The sequence below is a fragment of the Gopherus flavomarginatus genome, chromosome 2 (assembly GCF_025201925.1).
Source record: "Gopherus flavomarginatus isolate rGopFla2 chromosome 2, rGopFla2.mat.asm, whole genome shotgun sequence".
In the NCBI taxonomy this organism is placed as follows: domain Eukaryota; kingdom Metazoa; phylum Chordata; order Testudines; family Testudinidae; genus Gopherus; species Gopherus flavomarginatus.
Window position 1 is genome coordinate 276172458 of NC_066618.1, and position 26246 is coordinate 276198703.

Here is a 26246-nt window from a genome sequence, read left to right on the forward strand (position 1 = left end):
TCTCATTTTTTAGTTTTTTACTTTGCATTATAATCACTGTTCATTTCTTTTTCTTCGACAATGGTCATTTACTGTGTTTAAACATCAGAGAAACTTCTGTCAATCATTCAGTCTCCACCTATAGTAAGAACAAAAATGTCATCTAGTGAATGTTATTTATGCAAATTATTTAGAGATCGTTCACAGTAGATAAGCTCCTTTTATCACTATTTCAGACATCGAATTTGACCCCTGATTCAGGAAAGCACTCAAACACATGCTTAACTCCATCAATATTCAGGACAGCACTTGAGCACATAACTTCAAGCTTCTTCAGTCTCACTGCATGTGCTTAAATGCTGTGCTGAATAAAGACATCTTTCTATAGCCTATAGGGCTAGCTTGGCTTTATTATATTCATTGCCTTGCTTTCATTATATTCTGCCCTTATTATATTCAGCAATAATGCAAGGAATCTATAGTCCTATATCCCATAAGACATTGGCTTCAGCAGTTAGCATAAGGCTTGAGGCCTATGAACTCTGACACAGATAAATGGCTCAATGGTAACCCCTAAATTTTGGGGAACTAGAAATAGAGTGTAAAGAGAAATGTTGTCCATAATGATATTAGCCAACCACAGAAATGTGAGCTAATACCATCTTTTGGAAAGAACAACCAACCACAAGAGTACTATGGCAACAAATTGATGTATATAATAAGCTGAGATCATTAATATATTAACCTACAGAAGTAGGACATCCCGTGTTAGTAGGGTGGGAAATAGAAAATAGAATCCCCTAATGAGCACGTATTAGACACAGTATGCTATATGCCAGCCTGTGTTCAGGAAGAGAGAGAGGTCGAGCCCTTGGGAAGTGCCAGAGTAATGGACGAGGAGGAAGGTGATGGTGATGAGGAAAATGACGACTAACATTTCAGGTTGCTCTGCAAGAGATGGTGAGAGTATGGATATTCAGATGTAGTTTCTGCATTCTCTCTATCTACTTTACTAAGCTGGGTATTTCTGACTTTTCTATATTTACAATATTTATTAATGCATTTAGCAGAGTACCTATAGCGGGAGTATTGCTACTGTGTACATTGGGGCTCCCAATAATGCAGTAATTTTAACAACATTGGATCTGATCTTGAGACAGGAACTGTCAACCCTCAAAGTGATAGCTTGAAATTCTTAAATAATTAACACAATCTATAAATCAGGCTACATCTTGAGTCAGGAACTTAGTATGTCAATTAGTTTTTTAATACGAGTGAATTTTTGCTTTTTAAAAAAAAAATCAGAAAATCTGTCAAATCTGCAGATTTGACAGATTTTCTGAAGAATATGGCAGGGGAGAGGAGAGGAAATCAGCCAAATTTGGCAAAATTTTCCACAGAATTTCACTTACTCCTTTATAGTGGTTCTGAAACCTGTAAAATGATTTGTCTTGAAGAGCTCTCTTGAATTTTGGGTGAAACTCAAAGTTGCAAGGATTAAATTTAATTTAAGACCTGGCCTGGATGATTAAAAAAAATCATCCATTATTATTTACAGACACTAACAGAAGTTAAAATTGAATTGCTGATATGTAAGAGAAAAGCATTAAAATCCACAGGTGACTTTACAATTCCATTTTGCCATATTGTGTTGGGCAACACATGCAGCATCTAGCAGGTAAATTGACAAATTTAGAAAGATTTCTGCATCAAAAATGTTTTTGAATAGACATTTTGTGGACTTGATCATTTCTAAACTCGGTAACACTATAGCAGTAGGGCAGTGAGCTTTCATACTATAACACTAGCAAATAAAATATTGCCACTGTTAGCAACCGTGTGAGAATAAGCACCTAATACAAGAGCTGGAATTTCTACACCGGGCAAGTATGAAAGAGCACTATGAAAAAAATAATTTAATTTATAAATGTATATGAGAATGCATCAGTCTTAGGGTCTCTAATAGCTGGCATTTTTGATAGCATCATTGATTTCTCCTCCTAATGGAAACGACTTGGCAAGGCCCCATATATTGACTAACCACTCAGGCCGAGGGGAAACTGTACTTTATATATTCAAAATTGAGCACCAACATTTCCAATATGTGAGTGCCTCAATTTGACACTCTCAGTATGGACAAATCCAAAAGCTGAAAAATCGTGAGCCAGATTGAGATTAAAAATAAAATAATAAAATTTAAATATATTATATAAAAATAAAAGATGATGTGACAGGAAAATCAAAGGGTCTGAACCTCAAAGAATAAGCATAACATACATTATTATTGTACTATAGAGGTGTATCGAGTAAGGTATTTCGTGAAAGCTGGTCATTAATATCATTGTGAAATGTATGTATTAACACTACAGAGGCATTCTGGATACCCTAATATGTACTCTGATATGATGCTTTAAAGTCTGTGATCAAACAAAGGGAGAAACAGGTTTTGTTCCAGACAGGAGGGAAGGCAGCTCTACCTGTCTCTAGTGTATATTAAGCCCTATGGAATCAAAACAATGGAAGCCCTATTTACATACCAACCAGCAGGGGGGTGGGAAGGGAGCAGGAAGCAAAGAACAATAGGAGGTCATCCCAACTCTGGGAACAAAACAATGAGTTTGGGGAAATATAAGCAGAAGCAAAAAGCCATTTTGAGATCTATCATTTAGGGGACATAGGGAAGAGCACCTTTTCTGTTCTTTGTTAATATTCTTGTTTTGTTACAAACCCATCTCAGTGCTGTGCATTCAAGTGAACTCAGAGTCTTCAGCTAGCCTAACTGGCTGATGTGGACTCCCATCTCTTTTGAGGCAGTGAATTTAATAATTTCTGAGTGAGTCCAGTGAGAGGGACTAGACACTGCAGGGAGACATCTCTGGGGAACAGGGGAACTAGGTGTGACAGGTTTGACACCCCCTCCCCGCAAAGTCCAGGATGTCACCTGATGTGCTGGGGTCTCACTGAGCCCACCCATTCCACCAGCCTGGGCTTGTCACCCTGTCTATGCTGTGCCATGCCCTTGAGCCTTCGCTAGCGCATGTATGAACACACAAACACGTAAGGCCACACCCAGCCGCACACAGACTGAAGTCAGCTCTATGTGAGAAGGTTCAGGTTGAAGATTCACCCAGCCTTCACGTGCACACCCACTTTGGGGAGTAAACCCAAAGTAATATTGTCTTGCACTGCCTAGAAAGATCTGCAAAGCACAAGCTCACAAAAAAATTCACCCTCTCCCTCAGCATAGAGAGAAATATGCACACCTTCCCCCCGCCGACATGGATCGCACAGACTACGTTATGTTATAAACAAGAAATAAGTTTATTAACTATAAAAGACAGATTAAGTGGTTATAAGTGATAGCAAACAGAACAAAGTAGATTCTATGAGTAGTCTGTTAGTCTATAAGGTGCCACAAGACTCTTTGCTGCTTTTACAGATCCAGACTAACACGGCTACCCCTCTGATACTAGATTCTATGATTCTACCTTAGTAAATAAACAAAAAACACAAACTGAGCTTAACACACTAGACAGATAGGATATGAATTAGAAAATTCTCATGCTGAGTGATAAAAAGACTGGCAGATTTTTAAGACACAAGTTGCCTTGGCTTTCCCAGGTTTTCACACACAGGCTAAAAATCCTTCCGGCCTGGGACCATCACTTCCCACAGTTCAGTCTTTGTTCTACAGGTGTTTCCAGGTGCATTATTGTAGGGAGAGTAAGGTCCCCCCATAATGTCATTTTCCCCCTTTTATATCTTCTCCGGACTTGCTGGAAAGCTCTTCTGCTGTGACCTGGGTTAAACAGTTCCCATTCTGTAGTGCTATCTCTGAGAGGTTTCTATTGTACACATGGGGTAATCCTTGTGCTCGTGTGCATTTCCTCAATAAAACATTAACATTGTTTTGCCTTTTTACTGTCATATCTGAAAGGCTGCTTGTGGGTGTTTTCAACCTCAGAATATGTTTCAGTAACACATATATAGCCAAACTTCTTAACTTCACATATGATGATAGCACATACAATCCAACAAGATATTACTGTCCAGCAGATCAAGATTTTTAGAAAGACACCTCACAAGACATACTTTGTATAAGACACATCCTAATTACACGACATTGGTGAATATTGGGGTATCAGAGTGTAACACTAGGGTTTAGTGATTGTTACCTGCAAGACCAGGGTTAGTCTGGCAGAATCTTGAAGAGTTTCCTGGCAAGAGAGAAAGGCTGGTGTGTCATCGAACTGTCACACACCTTAGCAGCAGCAAAGCTCTCACTCTTGCTGAAGTAGTGGCAATCGAGTGGCTTACAGTTCTGGGTGTCCCGAGCAAGATGTCACAGGTGCATTTTTTGGTTTGTCTTGATTTTTGAACCTCCTCTTCTCCCTTTCCACCTCATCTGAGTCACTTACGTTGCCAACTCTCCTAAATGTATTGGGAAAGGTGATTTTAGGCTCCCCTAAGACAAGAACTCTTAGCTGCTTCCAGCTTCTTCCCATTGTCCAAAATGGGATTATTTCTTAGTGTTGCCCAGCCCGACACCTAGCCTTCTACCAGCCCAGTGATTAACTACGAATTGTTCCAGGTGCCACATCGCTTCTGTCCCACACTCCCTGCTCCTTCTGGAGTTTTTCCAATCCCTCCCCCCACCCCCCCGCCAAGCCTGGTGTTGCAGGGAAGGATGCGGGAGGAACAGAGAGTAGATTGAGCTATGAAGCTCTTTCTGCTCTCTCCTTCCTCCTCCCTTCTGTGAGAATAGTATCAGAAGCTGCCTCCCCTACCAATAAAACTCCTCTGGGCTCCCGAGGAGGTGCTGGAGGAGAGAGGAGAGTGTGGCTGTCTACTTACCACAGCAGCCCTGATTGGCTGCTCTTCCCCAAGAGGTGGGAAAGGCAGCCAATCAGAGGGGTTTCAATCTTCAGGTAGAGTTAAAATTCTCAGGAGTGCTGTCGCTTCCCATCTCACAGAGAGACTGGTTCCAGGCCCAGCCAAAAATCACATGGCTTGTCAGAGTTGGCAATACTGTCCCCAGGGATATGTAAGCTGCTGAACAGTGTCACTAGCTATGCAAATAAAGCTACAAGGGTCTTTTTAAGGCCCTTTCCACAGGGCTTGTTCTATTGTCCACAAAACAAAAGCAAATCAACTACAACAAACTCTAGGCCATAACCCCGCCCCCCACCCCCTCCAAGAGCTTTCCTTGCTTCAGGTGGACAGGAGGACACACCCTTTCCTCTTAGCTCCACTTTGACCCAGCTCACCCTTCTTTTTATACTCCTTCAAAAGTAGTCATGTGGCCAGCCAGGATCTGTTAACCCTTTAAAGCTTGCAGCACGTTTACCTTGTCACAGAATAGCTACAGGTATTGTTTGCTGGCAGGATACCGAGAGAAAACAGCAGTAGAGAGAAGTAAGCAGAGTTAGCCAGACTCCCAGGATTTTATAAAAAGAGGGGTGGGGGAAATGGACAGAACTTTTATACTAGAAAAGTTCAGACCTATGAGGGTACCATTGTCACCCTAATTAACAGCACTGACTCAGGTGAGTTGACCTGAACTAGGAAAGCAGCATTACACATATGACCAAGAAATAGACTGAAAACAGAAATATTTTGATTCAGGTATGCTAATGCCATGTCTAAAGGGAGTTGCACTTCAGTTACCTCATGCCCCTATTCTTCCCTCCCTTACTCTTGGAGGAATTCTGCACCACTGCATGTGCACAGAATTCATGTCCCCTGCAGATTTCTTTGCTTCCTCACAGAAAAGTGACTTTCTGACAGAGAAGCGAAGGGAAGCTGCAAGGGCAGTCACGCATCATATGCTAGTAGTGCAGGTACATTGTTTCAGGCACCTGGAGAGGTAAAGTCACAAACAACCCAGCCAGTGACTCCTACCCTGAGCCGGGATCAGCTGCTAGTCCCATCTGGGCTAGCAGCAGGAGAGGAGAGGACTTCCTCTTCTCCTGCAAGCAGTGGCTGGGGCTGTGTCAGACCCACCCCCAGAAATCTCCCCCACCTACAGGAAGCTCAGCATCCTCCCCTGCTTCCAGCTGTGAGGGGGAGGGGTCACTGTATGGGGAGCTGCTCCCCCATCCACCCAACCCCCATTCATCCAGACCTCCCACACCCACCACATCCCTGCCAAGCCTCACCCGGTACATCAAGAACTCCCCTATCCCTCCATACCCAAACCCTATCCCACTGAACCTCAACCTCTACTTCTGGAGCCCCCTGGCACCCAGATCCCCTACCTCCAGACCCCCACCCCTGTACCCAGATCACCCACCACTGAGCTCCCTGCACTCTACCCCCAACTCTGATGCCCCACCCCTGCAACACCTGAGCCCCAATATCCAGACTCCCATGTCACTGACCCCCAACTAGCTGAACCCAGCCCACCATGCCCCACTTCCCCAATATCAAGATCCCCACACTGAGCCCCAACCATCTTCACCTGGAAGCCCCTGCAGAGTCCCATAGCCCCTGCACCTGGAACTCCACCAACAAACCTCTGTGCATCCAGATCCCTTCACAACTAGACCCCCCCCCAATGAGCTGTCTGCCCCCAGATTGTCCCACACAGAATCCTCTCACTCTACACTTGGACCACCCCCTTCCCTACACACACTGAGCCCTTCTACACTTGGATCCTGCCTGGTTAAGCCTGACTACCCCACACAGGTGACAGCCTGCAGCCATGGGCAGCCCAGAGCCCTTTAAATCCCCACCGCGGAAGCTGGTACGGTCCGGCACGGTGTACTGGCTCTTGCCAGTACGCCGTACTGTACCGTACTGGCTTACTTTCACCTCTGGTCTTAGTGGTGCTCAAGTGGTGATGCACCAGCTGAAGGTAACTGTATGTGAGAAATGTTAGAAAGATACCGGTGGGGAGGGGGAAGGTCTTTTAAAAATAATGCATCAGCTGCAAATGAATCTATTGTGAATTACCCTGGAGTAGAAATGGTGGGAATTGTTTTGATTAAAGCATATATTCAGAAAATATCCAAAGGGCTTTTGTATTAAATGCACATATTGAATATTAAAAACCCCCCTTAGCTTATAAATGTTATTATTTGTATTATGGTAGCACCTAGAGTTTCCAGTTGAGATTGGATGCCCTACTGTGCCAAGCTCTGTACAGCTGAAAATAGTTGCCATCTAAATAAGCAAGAGATAAAGGAAATATTACCATCAAAGCTGGTCAAAATTACCCTCTGTCGCCAAGAGAAATTGATGAATACACTGTCTAAATCTCACAGAAAACTTAGATTTTCAGCAGAAATTCAAATATCAAAAAAAAATTCAACTGAAAAACAAACATCAGTTTGGAAACGCTGCTGCAGTGCCTCATGCCCCCATTTTCTTCTGTAGGATGGGTTCCCTCATTGAACTACTTTGCCCACGATACACCATATAGTCTCCCTTCTTGCAGAGAGGTGGTGGTGCATGACAGGGGTCACTGACCATAGTGCATCAAAATAGATGTAGTACAGCCAAGGAGCTCAACCTTAAAAGAAAATGGGGTCAAGAGGCAACAGAACTTCAGCTCCCATTATGCATGGCTGTGGCATATTTTGATTTTTATTTTGCAGGGCATTTGCTTTTTCAACAAAAATCTCAAAACTTTGAATGGAAAGCACATACTTGCCTTGAACATTTTAATGTAGTAAAAACCACCCTGGTTTTCCATTGAAAACCAGTTTTCACAGAAATGTAAGGCTGGAAGGGACCTCAAGAGGTTATCTAGTTCAGTCCCCTGCTATATGGCAGGACCATATAAACCTACACCCTCCCTGAGAGGTGTTGTCTTAACCGCGAGTGACAGGGATTCCAAAAATCCTCTTGGTAACCTATTCCAGTACTTAAATTTATCCTTATAATCGGAAAGTTTTTCCTAATATCTAAGCTAAAATCTCCCTTGCTGCAAATTAAGTCAATTACTTGTCATCTTACCATCAGTGGACATGGAGAACAATTGCTCTCTTTATAACAGCCCTTAACATATTTGAAGACTTATCAAGTCACCCCTCAGTCTTTTTTTATCAAGAAGAAACATGCCCCTCCCCAGTATTTTCCCTGTATCTCCCTTCCCCCCCTTTAAGAAAAAAAAAATTCCTCCTAGGTCAGGTTTTCTGAACCTTTCACCATTTTTGTTGTTCTCTCCTGGGCTGTCTCCAATTCATCCACATCTTTCCAGCGAGGCCTCACTAGTGCTGAGGAATGTGGGAGAGTTACCTCTAATGTCTTACATATGACACTCCTGCTAATATACCACAGAATTAGATTAGCCTTTTTTACACAACTGCATCACTTATAGGATCATGAACTGAATATGAACCAACAACCCCAAGATCTTTTTCAGTAGTACTATTGCCTAGATAGTTATTCCCCATTTTGTAGTTGTGCATTTAATTTTTCCTTCCTTGCACTTAATTGAATTTCATCTTGTTGATTTCAGACCTGTCAAGGTCGCTTTGAATTCTAATCCTGCCCTCCAGAGTGCTTGAAACCCCTCCCAGCTTGATGTCATCTGCAAATTTTATAAGCATACTCCAAATCATATTTATTCAAGTCTTTAATGAAAATACTGACTAGTACTGGACCAGGATTGATCGCTGTGGGACCCCACTAGATATGCACTCTCAATTTCACAGTGAACCACTGATAACTTTGAGTACAGTCTTTCAACCAGTTGTGTACCCACCTTATAGAAACTTCATCTAGACCACATTTCCCTAGTTTGTCTATGAGAATATCATGTGGGCTGTTTCAAAAGACAAATCAAGATATATCATGTCTAGTGCTTCCCTCCCCTCCCGTCGACTGCCCCCGCCCCCCATCCACAAGGTCAGTAACCCTAACAACGAAGGAAATTAGATTGGCATGGCATGATTTGTTCTTCATAAATCCATGCAGACTATTACTTATTATCCTCTAGGTGCTTACAAACATTGTTTAACTAGCCCTAATTTTACAGATTGGGAACTGAGCTACAGGGAGATTATGCTTATGTCTACACTGCAATTAGAAACCCATGGCTAGTCAGTGTCAGCTGACTCAGATTTGTGGGGCTCAGGATAAGGGGCTGTCTAACCATGGTGTTGATATTCGGGGCACCCTCCCACCTCACAGGGTCCAAAAGCCCAGGCTCCAGCCCAAGCTGAACATCTACACCACAATAAAACAGTTCCTTACCCCAAGTCAGCTGCCACGAGCCAGTCATGGGTTTTTAATTACAGTGTAGACATACCCTAAGTGACTTGCTGTGGGGTCACACAGGAAATCTGTGGGTGAGTTAGAAACAGATCACCCAAGACCCAGCTGGGTGCCAAAACCTCTCTCTTTATCTAAGAGCAGGCATTTCCTGAGTCCTGGAAATCAAAAAAGCGCTTACCGGGACATGTGTATAGAAATCCACAGATGTGGGAAAATTAGACCAGCATACAAAGACTGCACCTGCATTTCTAAAATTAGCATTCAGACAGAACATGACTTTGTGTTAAGTGAGTTGGATTTGTGCAATAGAGTATTACTAATACTGACAAAGAAGGTGAGCCATATAGGGCATGCCTGCACTGCACACTAAGTCCAGGTCTGTGTTTCCAAGCCCATATTTGTGCTTCCACACTGCACCATAAACCTGGCTTTCCAGTTGCTGGACTCAAGTCTTGCAGACATGCTAATGCCTCCATAATGCACTACACAGTCATTCTGACTTGGGTCTGTGGATTGACCTGTGTTCACACTGCAAAAATGATAGAGCTTGGACCTGAGTCACAGCAAGATTCAGGCTCTGACCCATGCCCGCTGCAGGGTTCTAGGTCCCAGTTCCTGAATACGTGCTGATCTGAGTCAGCCTGATTTGTGTGCAGACAGAAGAGGGGCTTGTGCTCAAGCTTGAGTAAAAGCCGAGGTGTAATGTGCAGTACAGATGTATCCTCAATCTGAGGGTACATCGTCACTAAATCGGCAATGCTGTAATTGATATAGTGGGTCTGTTGAAGACATGCTGAATCAATGGGAGAGCGGTCTCCTGTCGATTTCTGTACTCCACATCTCCAAGAAGCGTAAGGTAAGTCAACAGGAGACAGCATGGTGTAGACACTGTGGTAAGTGGATCTAGCTATGTCGACTTCAGTTAGGTTATTCATGTAACTGGAGTAGCGTAGCTTAGATCGATTTACTGTGGCAGTGTATACCAGGCCTCAGTAATAACACCAGTCTAAGAAAGTGAAACTCTTGTTTCTTTTTTTAAAAAAGGAGTGTAATTTATATTTTGGATAAACAGTTCAGACATGGAACGCTGCACCTACACTGCATTAAATGACCTATTTCAGGACATTTTTAAATGAGATTACTTCATTCTTTAGATCCAGAGTTACCAGACAGCAACAGAGGTTGGGGGTAATGGGTGCCTATATAAGAAGAAGTCCCAAAAATGGGACTGTTCCTTTAAAAACAGGACATCTGGTCACCCTGTTTAGACCACCACATTACTAAAAATGGAAGTTAACAAGCTGGTCAAATCCAGGCCAAAAAGTTACAGTAGCTACCTGGAAATGCCCTTTACGTATCTATCATTGCTACTGAAACTAGGCATTCCCAGGTCCCTTTTGTACCTCCAGGAGGGATTTCACAAATAAGCAACTAAACCCATTTTCAAAAAAAGAGAATTAAAAAACATTTCCCATTTAAAAAGGTGAACTACTGAAACTGCTAAACAGTTTTGTAGGAGGTACCTAGCGAAATAACTTTGCAGATTAACGTATTTATTGTTATAATACAGATGAGGTGATCTGCTAGGAGAGGGTGGCGTGCCAGCAGTGAAGCATAAAACTGCTTTCCTATTTTAAGCAATAAATTGGTTCTTGATTGTAAAAGCACAATCTCTTTTAATTAGGATTTTGTATTTTAAGGGCATTTTTATATTTTTCTTCCCCATCCAGGTAATTGTGTCATTAAAATACTGATTTATTCTCAAAGCCATATCTGTAAACCCATTTAGAGCCGCTTCAAAGTAGAAAACAAGCTTTTGGAAGGCTTTGGGCAGCTTCATAGTGAGGTGAAAAACCATCAGCAGCAGAATAACTACATCATGTGAATACTTTAAGGAACCAGTTTCCCCCCACCGCCCCCACACAAAATCACTTTTAAACTATGCACTCTTTTTCCCAGACAGGAAATTCAGCTTTAAAAAGTGAGTTTATGTCTTATTTGTCTACAGTGGGAATATTACAAAGAGAATAAAGCTTGACGCTTAGTTCCATAGTATTGTCACCTTTGCTGTTTACTGCTTATATGCTTACTAATCACTGCTGCAGCATGTACAGTAATGGCTCTTCCTCTCCCTGCACAAACCCACATTAGTATTATGGGGAAGAATACCAATACCAAGATTTCCTTTTGATTGCCTTAGCAGGAGAATAGAAGCCACACAGATATAGATTGGTTTGTTGTTTCCTTATGCTCCCTCATCTGTGTGTCTTCACCTATTGTCTCTCGTCTTATACTTTGATTGTAAACTCTTTGGAGCAAGCACCATCTCTTTGTTCATCCAGCACTTAGCACACTGGGGTCCTGATCCATGACTAAGGCTCCTAGGCATTGCTGCAACACAGCTAACAACAACAGATATACAGATCAACCAACCAGGACTAGTTTGTGTCTCTTAGGCACAGTCCTGAGCTGGGGGTTGTGAAGAGCCTCACCAGGCCCAAACTATTCTCATCTACCCTGGGAATCATATTGACACAGATCCACTCAGAGAATCAGAGTCGGACATAGCTTCTCCGGTCCAGATGTCCCAAGACAGAGTTCAGCAAGCAAAGTCTGTGTGTGTGCACGCGCACACGCACGAATGTATGAGAGAGAGCGCTAGCTCAAAAATAAGGGGCCTGAGTGTCAGCGTAGTTTCAGAAGACACCAACAACCTGTCAGATCAGCAGTGTATTCATGTAGCTAGGATTTCTCTGTTGTCAGTTATTTGGCCCCCCTGTGCCATTTGGTTTCTTCATATTATGTTAGTTGTGTAAAGAGCAAAAGACCCAACAATAGTGTAAAATAAACCCATGTCACTAAGAATATACCTAGACTCCATGTCACATCACTGGATTTCTACTCCAATAAGAACCTACCTGCAACGCCCAGGATATCTGCTCCTGCTCAACAACAGAAGGGAGACAACACTTTCCTTTTCTGCTAGCTATTTCTCATTGAAATCTTGAACTAAGAGATGTTGTATATGGCAAATGGAATTTCTATTTCATCAGTTGGACCAATCACCAAATTATGGAAAGACTCCAGTCATTTCATGTGGGCAGAGGTCATTGTATCTTTCTGTTTCACTGTTCAAAACAGAACAACCAGAGTCCATGCTATATTTTCATACTAAAGGACAGAGACAAAGAGAGCAAGAGCGCCCCCACAGTCATGAACATCTAAATTATACTTCTTCAGCTTGATATTATAACGTGAATACTTCTGTTTTATATCAGTCATTTGTTGAATTGCAGATGCAAGCTTTTGTGTGAAAAGAAAGTAACGTAATGATGCCAATTGAATTACATTATAGTACATGCCAAACTGAAAGTTTTGGAACCATTTCAGTACTCAGAGCTGCAGGTTCTGTAGACTGTGATTCTGTAACTATACAGCAGGAAGAGCTGCTGTGTGTCACTATAACTATCATTAATAAAGGAAGACAATCCACATTAAATTCACTTCTTCTAGGGTTTTATCTTAAGAAATTAGCTATATGAAACAGAGCTATTTGGGTTCTGGTGAAACTCCCCCCCCCCCATCATGAAATGTTTGTTAACCTCAGCCAACTGGCCTGGGTTTCAGCCTCAGGCTTGCAGGGATATCCTGGTGCCACCCCACCAGCATTTTTTCCTCCCTGTCATTTTTCAAAGGGAAAAGCCTAAAACAAGAACATCCTGTTCAATAAATAAAAATAACTTTTTTGGAAGAGTGACATTGGCCACCAGTCTAGAGCCATGTGAGATCTGGCCAATTCATCCTTAAATGGGGCAGATACAAAAGGATTCAAACCAAAAAAAAAAAAAAAACCACAAAACAAAAACCACCACAACCTAAATTCCCATTTTAAAAAATTTAAAATCAGACTTAATTCTTGGAATACAGGTTTATGTTTAAAACTAAACATATTTAAAATTAAATTTGACATTATGACAGCCTATGTTAAAGCCTTTGCTCATTATAATCTATTATAATCAGTTAAATTAAATGTTGAAAAATATTAAGTGATAAATGTTTGCTGCTGAAGTTTTAAAGACAGTCAGACCACTGAACTGATGGAAGTCACTAGCTAAGCACCTGGAATCAGAGTTTGTTGAAATGCTAAACCAGTATTTAACAGCAGTAGGTTCTTCTGCTAAGACAGAAAGACTATTTCCTCCGTTTCAGTTTATTCAACTGGTTCAGTTCAATGACTATTTCATTCAAAGTTAAGAAATTAATTGTGAGTTGAAAAAGCAGAAAAGCCTGTTTTCTTCTTCTAAACTATGACAAGAAATTAGGTGCGAGGAGAAGATCTACTTATTTTAAAATTGTGAAGGACCAGAAATAATCAGTTCAATCTGTTAACTACAGATATTACTTCTCTGGTGTAATAAATCAGTCAGTTTTAGATGCAAAACATGTTTTGATAAAACAGAGTTTTTTCCTTATCCAGCACAGAAGGTAGTTTTATTTAGCAATTTGAAAAAAGAAATACTGCTGTCATGCATTTAACTGAATTTCCATCTAAACAGAGCTTGACATAAATGACAAGTACAAGATCAATCATCTAGTAAATAAGAAATGCGTCACTCATCTTAATACAAATGCAAAAATTAAGAATCTGAATAAATGTAAGATAAGCTATATAATTTCCCAAATAAATGTGTGATATAGATAGAGTATCCTCTGGCTAGTTTAAAAAAAAAATAATACACAACCAAATTTAGCATAAGGACTATATTTTGTTGCAAATCAACTTTTCAGTGGTTACCAGTCAATGAGAATCAATGCATCTTTAGGAAAATAAAGTACACATGCAAAACAAGATTAATGTCAAGGATTTAAATTACAGCTTTAAATCAGTAAGCAAGAAACTTTGACTTAAATCAACCCACTCCATCATTAAAAGTCCTCGTGCGTGTGAGAGAGAGCGAGAGAGAGAGAGAGAGAGAGCAGCCCCATTGTAACGGGATCCGTTTAATGTGACAACATAGTCCTACTATAAAAAGTTACTAATGCAAAAACTTGAGCATTCAAAACAGAGAATTCCCCCAAAAGCACATTTCCTTTATTCTGCCATTAAAAATGGAAGTTAACAGCTAAAATTCTTTACACATTGTCAAGACAAAATATCTTTACACATCACCAAAGCTGGATAAACATCAACCTAACAGGTGCCTCTTAGAACCTGCCTTCTCCCTCTGGGCTCATGTTAATGACCCTGTGCTGCAATACACACTAACTACTGCCATAAGCAAGCAGAATTCCATGAAGTCAATGGAGTTGCTCCTGCCTACTCCAGTGGTGATATTTAGCCTGATGAGGTGAGATAAGGGAACAGTAGTTGGTTTAGAATTCTCAACCTCTGACCTTCAAAGTTTGAGGTCTTTTTTCATAACAGGATTATGGAAAAATATAAAGAGCCCCAAAGTGTTAAAAGCTACATTACAAAGGAAGGAAAAAAAATGTTCAGCACACTGATATCTATAAAGCACCTGTCAACAAAAGGCAACAGAGAATTGTATCACTTCATCTACCATTTTATTTTCTTACAGTTTTTGTGCAGATTTGAAAAACCTGTAATTTGTCTCCAAATCAAATATAAAACTGCAATTACCAGCTAAACAAAAAAGTTTAATTGCAGTTCTATTGGTCACTATTAGGCAGCCTGCAATATTTGCCAACAGTTACGGCATAATGAGAATATATGTGACATGAGGCACATATTCTGTATAGGAGAATCAAACTTTTCTTTTCGTAAGAAGAAAACTATTCAGAAGGGCCAGTTTCTAGTACTCTGGCTCACAATTAGTGCTGCTTTCAAAATCAAGAACTAAATTTGCGAATGAGAACAAGAAATCAGAAAATTTGGGGCTAGACAGGAAGGAAATGGAAAAAAATCAAGATGGACATAGGAGCCTGCAGAAATGATATTAAGGATAATGGATAAAATTGAGGAAACAGTATATAAGATCATACAGTGGGAATAACAAGTGAAGCTATTGGAGGAAAAATGTCTTTCTAAAACCATCCTTGGCTGTTAGTGAAAAACCAAAAGAAAGAGAGACTTCAGTTCTGTGTAGGTCCATTCAGCAGTGTAGATTTTAAAATTTGCCTTTTGACATACTGCTAAGATTAAAAGCAATCACACACATGTGCATATGCACAAACACACCCTGATCCCGCATCAATTTTTGTGGTCTCTGTACTTGGGTGGAGTTTCACTGACCTATCCATATCAACCCAACCATATGCCACTAAAGGCTTTATACCACATTTGTGTATTTGGTGTTTGTCACATGTCCTGCAGGAAAAGAGGGATAGAACAAGGTTTCTTCTGTTTTTCCCTATCAATTCATCTTTAAAATCAGATGCCTTAGTTACTATGAGTACAAACAGCATTTTAGAAACTTACAAAACTTATGCAACACCACAGCCCTTCCTGCCCCCTCCACACACACACAAAAAGCTGATCTCATAGGACATTCCAGAACTAGGAGTGCTGTATATTTCATTCTTTATCCAATAGTATAAAGTACCCCTTCACAGCCCTGATGAGTTGCAAAAACTGGCCCTTTAATCTCTCAATGGTCCATGATGAAATATTACCCATGCTGCATCTCAAACCATTGTAAGAACAAGAAGAAAATATTACTCTGGCAGGTGGAATGGTCTCTGTTTGAATCAGGGCAGGGGAGGTGGGAGGAAGCGTAGAGCACCATTCAAAGTGTGTGTGTATAAAACAGATTCTCCCCTCACCTCACCCCCCCTTCCCCACTCCGGCATGCTCTTCCTCCCCTTCCCCCACAGCAGCTTGACTCCCCTGGCCCATGAGCCCCCATCCCCCACCCCCTCCAAATTTGAGTGAATGGGGTTGCAACCTGAAGCATGGTGTTTAGTGCTACTCAGCTTTGGCCCAGCCAAAAAGTGGTTGAGCCTCCACCTTGGTGGCCCTCTCAGCTGCTGGGCCTATCATTTTAATGGCAATAGCTTGAGGCTAACAGGAATTTCAAATATTGAAAGTGGTTCCTATGGACAGAGCAGCCCAGAGGATTCAGGGGGCCTGGGGCAAAGCAATTTCAGGGACCCTTTCCATAAAAAAAATAAGTTACAATACTATAGAATACTATATTCTCATGGGGGCCCCCACAGGGCCTGGAGCAAATTGCCTCACTTGCGCTCCACCCCACCCTGGGAAAAATAAACATTTAAAAACTTTCCACATCTCAGCACAAACCCAGTTTTGAGAAAACTTCTTTTCAAGTCACCTTTACAAGGTATCACTGGTTCTCAGCATCAGCTAGTGCTAAAAGGCACTAAAGCTCATTAAAAGGGTTGGACAAATATTTTCCGACAAAACTTTTTCTGGATTGAAAACTAGGGGTTTTTAAAAAGCAGGAAAAAAAAAACAAAAAACAACCACGGACAATGTCTGCTTTCCTTCAAAATTTGTTGTGGTTTTATTTTTCTTTTAATTGAAAAGCTGAAATTAGTCTGCCAAAACCTGAACATGGTTTGGGGTTTCAGAAATGTGTGGCCAAATATTTGCTGCTTGCTGTGTTTGATTGTTTAAAGAAACAAAAAAAGATCTGCTTAAAAAAAATCTAGAACTTTTGAACCACCTCAGCTTGTGACCAAATGTCTGAGCCCATCCAGTCAGAGATTCTTCCAGATTTCTGATACTCTGCTGGCTTCCTTGACTCATATCTGTCTCCATAACTTTGGGTTCATTTAGGTTAAAACATAAGAACAGCCATACTGGGTCAAACCAAAGGTCCTTCCAGCCCAGTATCCTGTCTACCAAGAGCGGCCAATGCCAGGTGCCCCAGAGGGAATGAACCTAACAGGTAATGATCAAGTGATCTCTCTCCTGCCATCCAGCTCCACCCTCTGGCAAACAGAGGCTAGAGACACCATTCCTTACCTATCCTGGCTAATAGCCATTAATGGTGTCATAAGCGGATAGTTAAGAGTTAATAGAACAGAAGTACTTCATGTCTCTTTTGCCTGTAAAGGATTAACAAGTTCAGTGAGCCTGGCTGTCACCTGACCAGAGGACCAATCAGGGGACAGGATACTTTCAAATCTTGAAGGAGGGAAGTTTTTGTGTGTGCTGTTAGTTTTTGGTGCTTGTTCTCTCTGGGTTCTGAGAGCGACCAGGCGTGCAACCAGGTTTCTCTCCAATCTCCCTGATACTATTTTGAATCTATAAGAACCTGTAAGTACTAGGTGATAAGGCTAGTTAGGCTTATGTTTGTTTTCTTTATTTGCAAATGTGTATTTGGCTGGAAGGAGTTCAAATTTGTATTTTGCTGAAAGGATTTTAATTTGTACTTGTATACTTAGGCTGGGAGGGTATTCCCAGTGTCTATAGCTGAAAGACCCTGTACCTATTCCATTTTAAATTTACAAAGATAATTTTTTACTGTTTTTCTTTCTTGGATTAAAAACTTTTCTTGTTTAAGAACCTGATTGTTTTTTATTCTGGTGAGACCCCAGGGGACTGGGTCTGGATCCACCAGGGAACTGGTGGGGAGAAAGGAGGGAAGGGGGAGAGAAAGGTTAATATCTCTCTGTGTTAGGATTACTTTCTCTCTCAGGGAGAATCTGGGAGGGGGAAAGGTGAATTTTCCTCTCTGTTTTAAGATTCAAGGAGTTTGAATCACAGTGATCTTCCAGGGTAACCCAGGGAGGGGAAGCCTGGGAGAGGCAACGGTGAGGGAAAGGGTTTACTTTCCTTGTGTTAAGATCCAGAGGGTCTGGGTCTTGGGGATCCTCGGGCAAGGTTTTGGGGGGGACCAGAGTGTACCAGGCACTGGAATTCCTGGCTGGTGGCAGCGCTGCAAGTTCTAAGCTGGTAATTAAGCTTAGAGGAATTCATGCTGGTACCCCATCTTTTGGACGCTAAGGTTCAAAGTGGGGAATTATACCATGACCAATGGACTTAACTTCCATGCATTTATCTGTTTCCTAGAGACTGGCTCCTTTGGGTCCCTCACAAACTGGAGACAGTTACTGAGGGTTTGTCTTTATTATAGACTATGTACATACTCAACAAACTGAGCATTTGAGCTTGTTCCAGAATCTGGGATGAGCTTACGTTGTGAAAACTGAAATGCTCAAAATAGCACATGCAGGGTGCTAAAATTAAATTAACCTGGGAGGGTGTCTCAAACTGGCGGTTGGGACCCCTCAAGGGGTCACGAGGTTATTACGGGGGGTCGCAATCTGTCAGCCTCCACCTCAAACACTGCTTTGTCTCCAGCATTTATAATAGTGTTAAATATATTTAAAAAGTGATTTTAATTTATGGGGGGGGGGGTCGTCGCACTCAGAGGTTTGCTATGTGAAAGGGATCACCAGGACAAAAGTTTGAGAACCACTGAATTAACCTCTCTGGAGCCTTGGGGAATGCGGGGGGTAGGGGGTGTCTCCCTTGGAAGGGTTGGGAAGGAGGTAGGTTGTGTAGGATATTGCTCTTCTCCTGTGATCCCTCCCCCATGGCTCTATCACGGTTAATCTAAAGTGGCTAACTTTAAATGAAGCTACCCTCCCCTGACATGAATCTCCCTATGGCACTGAAGTTAAATGTAGACTATAATTTGGCATTTGAGAAGTGAAAGGGATGGCAGCCCTAAGGGAAGAGAACAGCTTGGCTCTGTGTGTTAAATGGCTGTCTGCAAGCCTAAAACTGCTGAATGAGCTTTAGGGTAGGAAAGGCTGTGACTCTCCAAACAGCCTGGCCCTGCCCCCTATCCGACCCCCACCCACTTTCTGCCCCCCCCCAACTGCCCGTCCCCATCAGAATCCCCGACCCATCCTGCTCCTTGTCCCTGACCGCCCCCGAACTACTCCCAACCACCACCCCTGAACCCCACCCCCCACAACTCTCCCCTGCTCCCTGTCCCCTGACTGCCCCAACCCCTATCCACCACCACCATCCCCCACCGAGTCCTGACAGACCCCTGGAATGCCCATGATCCAACCCCCTCCACCCTACCCCAAGCCTCCACCCTCTCCCTGTGCCCTGACTGTCCTTGGGACTCCCTGCCCCTTATCCAACCCCCCCCCCCCAGCCCCAGCCCCCTTACCATACCACTTACCCCTGCCTCCCCCCTCTCCCGGAGCCTCAGTGCGCCGCATCCAGGACAGTGCTGTAGTGGCATGGCTCCACAGAACCTGAGCTCCCGCTGCTCAGCCTGGAGCTCGCAGCCCTGCCTCCTTACCACATGGCTCTGAGCAGGAGGAGCTCAGGCCCTATTGGAGCCACGCCACTTTAGCTCTGTCCAGGGCTGCTCCTGGACACGGCGCGCTGAGGCTCCGGGGGATGGGGGAAGACGGAGGTGAGAGGGAGCCTTCGACATTCTCGTGGGGGCTCCTTTGGGGCCCGGGGCAAATTGCCCCACCTGCCCCCCCGGGCGGCCCTGCCCATGGAGATGAATGATTGGGCAAAGGCCAGGCAAGGTGATCAAAAGTACATCATAAATTGCATTTATCACATGGCACTGCTATGTGTAATATAAATGTCAAAACTACAGATGTGATGTGTGCATTAGTATTATTTAATCACAGACCCAGAAAAAAAATACAAAAGAAAAGATACATCAATCTTTGTGATGGAAAACGTAAATTAAGTGTATAAACCAACAGTATTCCATTTCCGATATTTTTCTCCACTCTCTCTCATCCTTTCATTGTACAAAGGGAAACAAATTACATAAGTTACTTTCTCAATTTGTGTATCCTCCCCCCCCCAAAAAAAAAATCACATTAAAATTGCACTTTATGTTTTCAATTCAAGATGCAGACAATTAGAAAAGAACGACTCATCTATCTAGATCTCTCCAGAAGAGAAAACCTGAATCCAGATCAGATGAGAAACAATACTCCGTGGATACAACAGAGAGAGAATCACCCAATACCGCAGAACCATGTTCACCAATAATAGCCAATCCACTTTATTAGTTTGATACTCAACAATTATTACAAGCTTAATCCAAAAGACAAAATGCAAATATTTTCCTCAGGCACAAATGAATGCTTCTTTAACAAGATTACTTTGATAGCACAGTTGTGTGCACATGACTCTGATGGCTGACTTTGCAATACTAATGAAGCATTTTTTCCCCTCCAGGTTTCTTGATGGACATCCCTGGAAATTAAATTTTCAACTTATCAACAGAACAAATACTGCACAGATAGCAGCACTGCAAGTTTCATCATATTGTGCTACCCGTGCATCTCAATTTCGACTTGAGGAAAGCACTTCTGTGTATTAGTGTAACTTAGTTTCAGCATCCACTTCATATTTGGCTTCTTTGGGTGTGTCTACACTGCCGTGAAAGACCCATGGCACAACTGTGGCTGGCCCGAGTTAACTGGCTTGGTCTCACAGAGCTCAGACTGCAGGGCTAAAAATAGCAGTGGAGACATTTGGGCTCAGACTGGAGCTAGAACTCCGAGACCCACCCCCTTACAGGGTTTCAGAGCCTAGGCTGCAGACCAAGTCCCAGCATCTACACTGCACTTTTTCGCCCTGCAGCCAGAGCCCCATGAGCCAAAAATTCAACTGATCTGGGCTGAGACTCAGTGTCACAAATTTTTTTTATTGCAGCGTAGACGTACCCTTTGTTGAGACTGCAAATAAAAGATTCAGACTGATGTGGAAACCTGAATCAGTAAGGATTCAAGTGAAGACAACAATTCACTTGACCTGAGCCACTGAACAGATTGCAAATTGCAACTACTTTTTGTTGCTGTCAGCCTGGGTTGGATTCAGTTCATTGGCTTACTGAAGAAAGGACGATGTGAGTTTTAATTGCATCTGTTTATAAGCAGGTATCTTAGATAAACACTATTATGGTGAATTCACAGTAAGTTTCTACTGTTAGCGTGCCAGCATACTGTACAAAATATCAAATGTTAATTGATTCTAAAAGTAAAGTTCATACTGGTTGTGTACACATTATCAAGTTTACTGTATCATCTACTACAGGAAATATACTTATTTGTTCAAAGTTATTCAACAATACTGCTATTGACCTTTCATTTTTTACTCATTTGATCTGCTCTAGTAACCCCTGAAGTATCAGATTGGTAAAAATAGTCTCCCACTCTGCAGAAGTTCCTCTCCACCCTTCTCTTCCCCCTCCCTTCCCCACAGAGTTTTTTCAGTGCTTACAAGATCCAAAAGATTGGCAGGGCTTTTATGGAATCTGGCCCAAAATATTTTACATTTTTCTATTTTTCATTCCACTTAAAAACATATCTACCATAACCATACATAGAGACAATATCAAAAATGACTGGAGCATTCACTTATATTTGATGAGTATCTCTACTGCATGTGAAGTAGTAACTAAAAATTCAGGTCAACAGACAATTTACTGGTCTTTCAAATTCACATCTGAAGTATGGCTATTCACAGGGATGTCAGAGGTGGAGAAGTTGATTGGGTACATTCTACCTCAAATTAATTAATGCATCACACTAAACTCAGGGTATGTTTACACTAGAAACACTACAGCGCTGTGCTGCTGTAGTGCTTCAATATAGACACTTATTACAGGGTTCTCCCATCACTGTAGGTAATCCACCTCCCTGAGAGGCAGCAGCTAGGTCAGTGGAAGAATTCTTGCATCGACCTAGCACAGCTTTCACTGGAGATTAGGTTGGCTTAACCACGTTTCTCAGACGTGTGGATTTTTCACACCCTGAAAGACGTTGCTATGCCAATTGAACTTTTCAGTTTAGACTAGCCCTCAGTCGCCACAAACTCATGTTAAAGCACAAATCCACGCTGATCCACTCAGTCACCATTCTATCCTGTTTTAAAATCCCTCTGCAAATTTACCTCTTTTGCAATGCCTGCAACAGAGCAATTAAACTATTTTTTAATCTTTTCATATAGACAGATATAAAATAGTGGAAGCACCAAGTTATGCATGTGCCTAGTGTAGCTATACTTTTCTATTGTTGCAACACTCCCTCCCCCCCACTGTTGTTTTTTCTCATTGTCCATGACTGTGTGTCTTCTGTGACATGCTTGCACACTTCAGGGTTCTGTAAAATAAGCAGTGATCTAGTTTACCTACCTTAGATGTTTCTGGTTCCACTTGCTGTCTCTTGGGTGTTCCTTTTGACTCAAGCACCTTCCGAGTATTATCGTTCTTACGTGAGGGCAACTCAACTCCTTCACCTTCAAGTGACAGGTTAATATCTTCTGCGTGGACAGGACGATCAATGCCATTAGGATTCAGATTGCAATGGATAGCTGGGGAAAATTTGACACATATGGCTTAGAGAGAACACTGCATTGGAAGGAATAAAAATAGTCTAATACAGGAAACATTTATCATGAAATACAGATAGGCACAGGTATCTAGGGCTACTTCTGATCATGTCAAAGGTATTGTAGCTTGATATTGAGACCAGATATGGCATTTGTGGAGGAGGAAACAGAAGGAAAACACTGCATAATACTATTCTATTCAGGGTATTGTAGCATACCTACTGAGGTACCTGAGCATCTCTGTGGTCCAAGTGCCTTATCAGCATGAGCTAAATGCATCTCGTACATTTACTGCTCAATCACACTGAGTTGGGATGGAATGGAAAGGTTTTTTTAAAATGTAAACCCTTATGTTACTTGTTCCATTAAGTCCTCTGCTTAATAAAGTATACTTCAATTCCTAAATAGTATGGAACGCACGAATGGGGCATACACAGCAAATCAGAAAGGCTACTCCAATGAATGAGAATAATGACGTACACAGCTAATTGTCTCCCCTTAAACCCTCCACATACCGAAAATTAACGTTTCCACCATATGAACAAGTTAAAGGAACTTAACACCTCTATGAACACACACTCCTATGCATACTAAAGAAAGACACACAACCAGAAATAGGAAAACCACAGAGAAACTTGCTATGGAATTTAGAATTGTATCGATATTTTAACTGGGTTCTTTTGTTCTGAAATTGCACATTCCCATATTTATGAACTGACAACCTTTTATACAAACAGACAGACTTACAAATAAATTGATCCTGAGGCTGCTTCCTGTTCATGTAAACAAGGACTCAGATTTTTACCTTTTACTTTCTGATTATTGTACTTTTTCCAGACATTTATAATTAATGGTCCAATCTCCCTTTATCTGCAAAAGGGATTAGCGCAGGCAATTTTGTTCAATATTTCTTCCCAGGGGGAATGGAACTGAAGAGCCAGTAAAGAAAACAATATAGAATTAAAATGTTTTTGCTTTGCCTACACACTGGTGGTTCTGCCTTCTTCTCTCGCTCTAACCCACTGGTCTCATTTCTACCTGCCATTAGATCAGCCTTGAAAAACGGTCATGGACAACCAAGCTAAAGCAGCATGAGCCCAGCTACTCTCTTACTAGAAAGCCCTTTCATTAAATCCCAGATGCCCTTTTAAAATCTATACAGCTGAAATTCCAAAGTCTTAGTCCAGCAGAAGACTTCAATTAGAAAACAAAGTTGAAGAACAAGCCTGGGAGCCAGGAGATTTGGGTTTTCCTCCTGGAACTTCCATAAACCTCCCATGACGTAGGACAAGCTACTTCATCTGCAAGTGTGCTGCAATTTCTTTCATCTGCCCGTTGGCTCTTGGGTGATTAGAGTGATTGGAAGTCATGGAGGTATAGTTAGGGGAAATTCAGTGTATGAGACTGAAGGTACTACGGAACTGCAAAGTATCATTGAAAATCTCAACCATGTTCTCCTACAGTAGAATAAAGTCTTTTCTTTATCCCTTTACAAAAGAAAGAAAACTGTTATGGTGCTGCATAGAAACAAACAGGATTAAATGTTTTCTTGAAATGGAAAAATAAAAATAGGGAATTAAATGTAGTAGTGGTAATAAAGAGCAGAAGTGATACCCAAAGGTCCCATTAGGATTATTTCCCATTGTGCTAGGCATTGTAAAAACATATAGAAAAGCACAGTCTCTTCCCTAAAGAGCTTACACCCTAATCAAAGACAAGATGCAAAGAAGCAGTGAAATTGACATGGCTGCCTGAATCCCAGCCCTGAACGGGGGTCCAGCCGCCTGGGGCTTCTCACCCCAGCTCCCAGCCAGGAGTGGAATCCGTTCTTCCCGAGCTCCCAGCGGGAGCAGTGCCCACCCACCCAGCTCTCCAGGGGAGTGAGGGCAGCTGGGCTCTATCTGCCTCACTTTGTCAATTTCATGGTTACTGCTGTGAAATTGGCAAGACAGCCCTTGTAAGGCAGTGTCTTCACAGACACTTTGTCACCCTAACTGCACCGACATAAGATCTACACCGCTCATGTAGGTGAAGTTATTATGTCGGTATAATAGAGCACTTACAAATTGGCAGGAGAAAGGCTGTAGCATAGACACTGATATAATTAGGTTGAAGTAAGCTGCCTTACATCAACATAACTGCAGTGTAGACCAGTGTTAAAACTAACAAGAGAAAGTATGAAAATGCCGGTGTCTGGAGGAAGAGGAACAGGTGGTTACCGTTATTAAGCCACCTGAAACCTGAGGGTTCAGAGTCGCAGAAAGATTATTTTGTTTTGCCTCAGCGCAGAGGCTAGAAATTTGGCAGGGAGTGAGAGAGTGCGGAAGTGTTGCCCTGGTGTCAGGGACGGGCCTTTTGCTATTCCTGTTGAAAGGTAAGAGAAAACACACTGGGTCAGGACTTTCCATCCTCAAGGCAGAGGCAGATTGTCCTGCTGGCTGTAGTCATATGCCTATATGCTCCCCCTCCTGCACACAGAAAAGGACAAATTACTGCAACAGCTCTGACACTAGTGTAGCAGCAGTCTCTCATGACACACCCTGGTCCAGGCAAGCGATGGGGCAGAGAATGGATAGGAAACGATCATCCATTAGGAAGCACAAACCCTGGAATCTACAGAAAGCTGAGCACTCAACCCCATAGATCTTGCACGGAGGTACTCTTATTCATTCTCGCTTAAGTGCCCTGGCCTCTGCTACAGACGCTCAAAAGGACCAATAGTCTTCTCGTAGCCTTTGGCTGCCAACCTCCATCTGTGCTCTACCTTTCTCAAGGAGAGAGACACAAAGCACACAGTGGGAGTTAATGCTGCCTCAGGGCTGGTCCACACTGGGGGGGGGGGGGGAAAATCGATCTTAGATACGCAACTTCAGCTACGTGAATAACGTAGCTGAAGTCGAATATCTAAGATCGGATTACTCACCCGTCCACACCGCACGGGATCGATGTTCGCGGCTCTCCGTGTCGATTCCGGAACTCCGTTGGGGTTGATGGAGTTCCAGAATCGATATAAGCGCGCTCGGGGATCGATATATCGCGTATATCGATCCCCGAGCAATCGATTTTAACCCGCCGATACGGCGGGTAGTCTGGACGTGGCCTCAGATAACATTCTGATTCTCCCCTGGATTGCAACTCCTCTGCTCTATCCCTGCTCTTACCCATTTCTTTCACACAGCCCAAAGACAATGCCGATTTTTAATTTAATTTTTCACTGGGGGGAGACGGGGGAGAGAAGACATCTTGTGAGGCCAGTTTGATTTGCTCCTCACTGTGCCATGTCTGAAGGGAATAAATGAGCCAATATTTCATGATTCTGTGCAAGCATAACCATCACCTGAAAGGGTTAAAATTATTATTATTTTTTAATTTACTTAAAATCACATTTCTCCCACTCAGCCCATCATCCTTTTGAAGTAAACAACCTTAGTACTGTTTCAGTTATGCTGCATAGTGGGATCCTTCAGGACACAAAAAGTAAAAGATGTGCAAAGATGCTAACAGTGATGTGACGGGTAGATTCAGATTCCAACGGCTTTTTACTGGAGGAGGCTTCTTCCAAACAAACACCAGCTGTTTAAGAAAAGACTATTGCAAAATTGTTGATATTATGAGGAAGGAAGGGAAAAGACATTTCAAGTTTGCCATCCTGTATTTTTTTGTTTGCTTTACCAGGGAGTTAAATGACTAAACAGTTAGGATAGACTAAACACAGAGTAAACAAATGTTG

The 26246-nt window shown here is 42.3% G+C and overlaps 1 protein-coding gene across 6 annotated transcripts in view; it reads right to left on the reverse strand.

Annotated features, from left to right (window-relative positions):
* Positions 1-26246, reverse strand: part of SAMD12 (sterile alpha motif domain containing 12) — a 267266-nt gene that overhangs the window by 225351 nt on the left and 15669 nt on the right. For all 6 annotated transcript variants that reach the window (XM_050941346.1, XM_050941343.1, XM_050941345.1 and 3 more), the window contains exon 2: positions 22320-22498. In XM_050941346.1, the coding sequence (XP_050797303.1) occupies positions 22320-22498 (179 nt within the window). The remainder of the gene's footprint in view (positions 1-22319; positions 22499-26246) is intronic.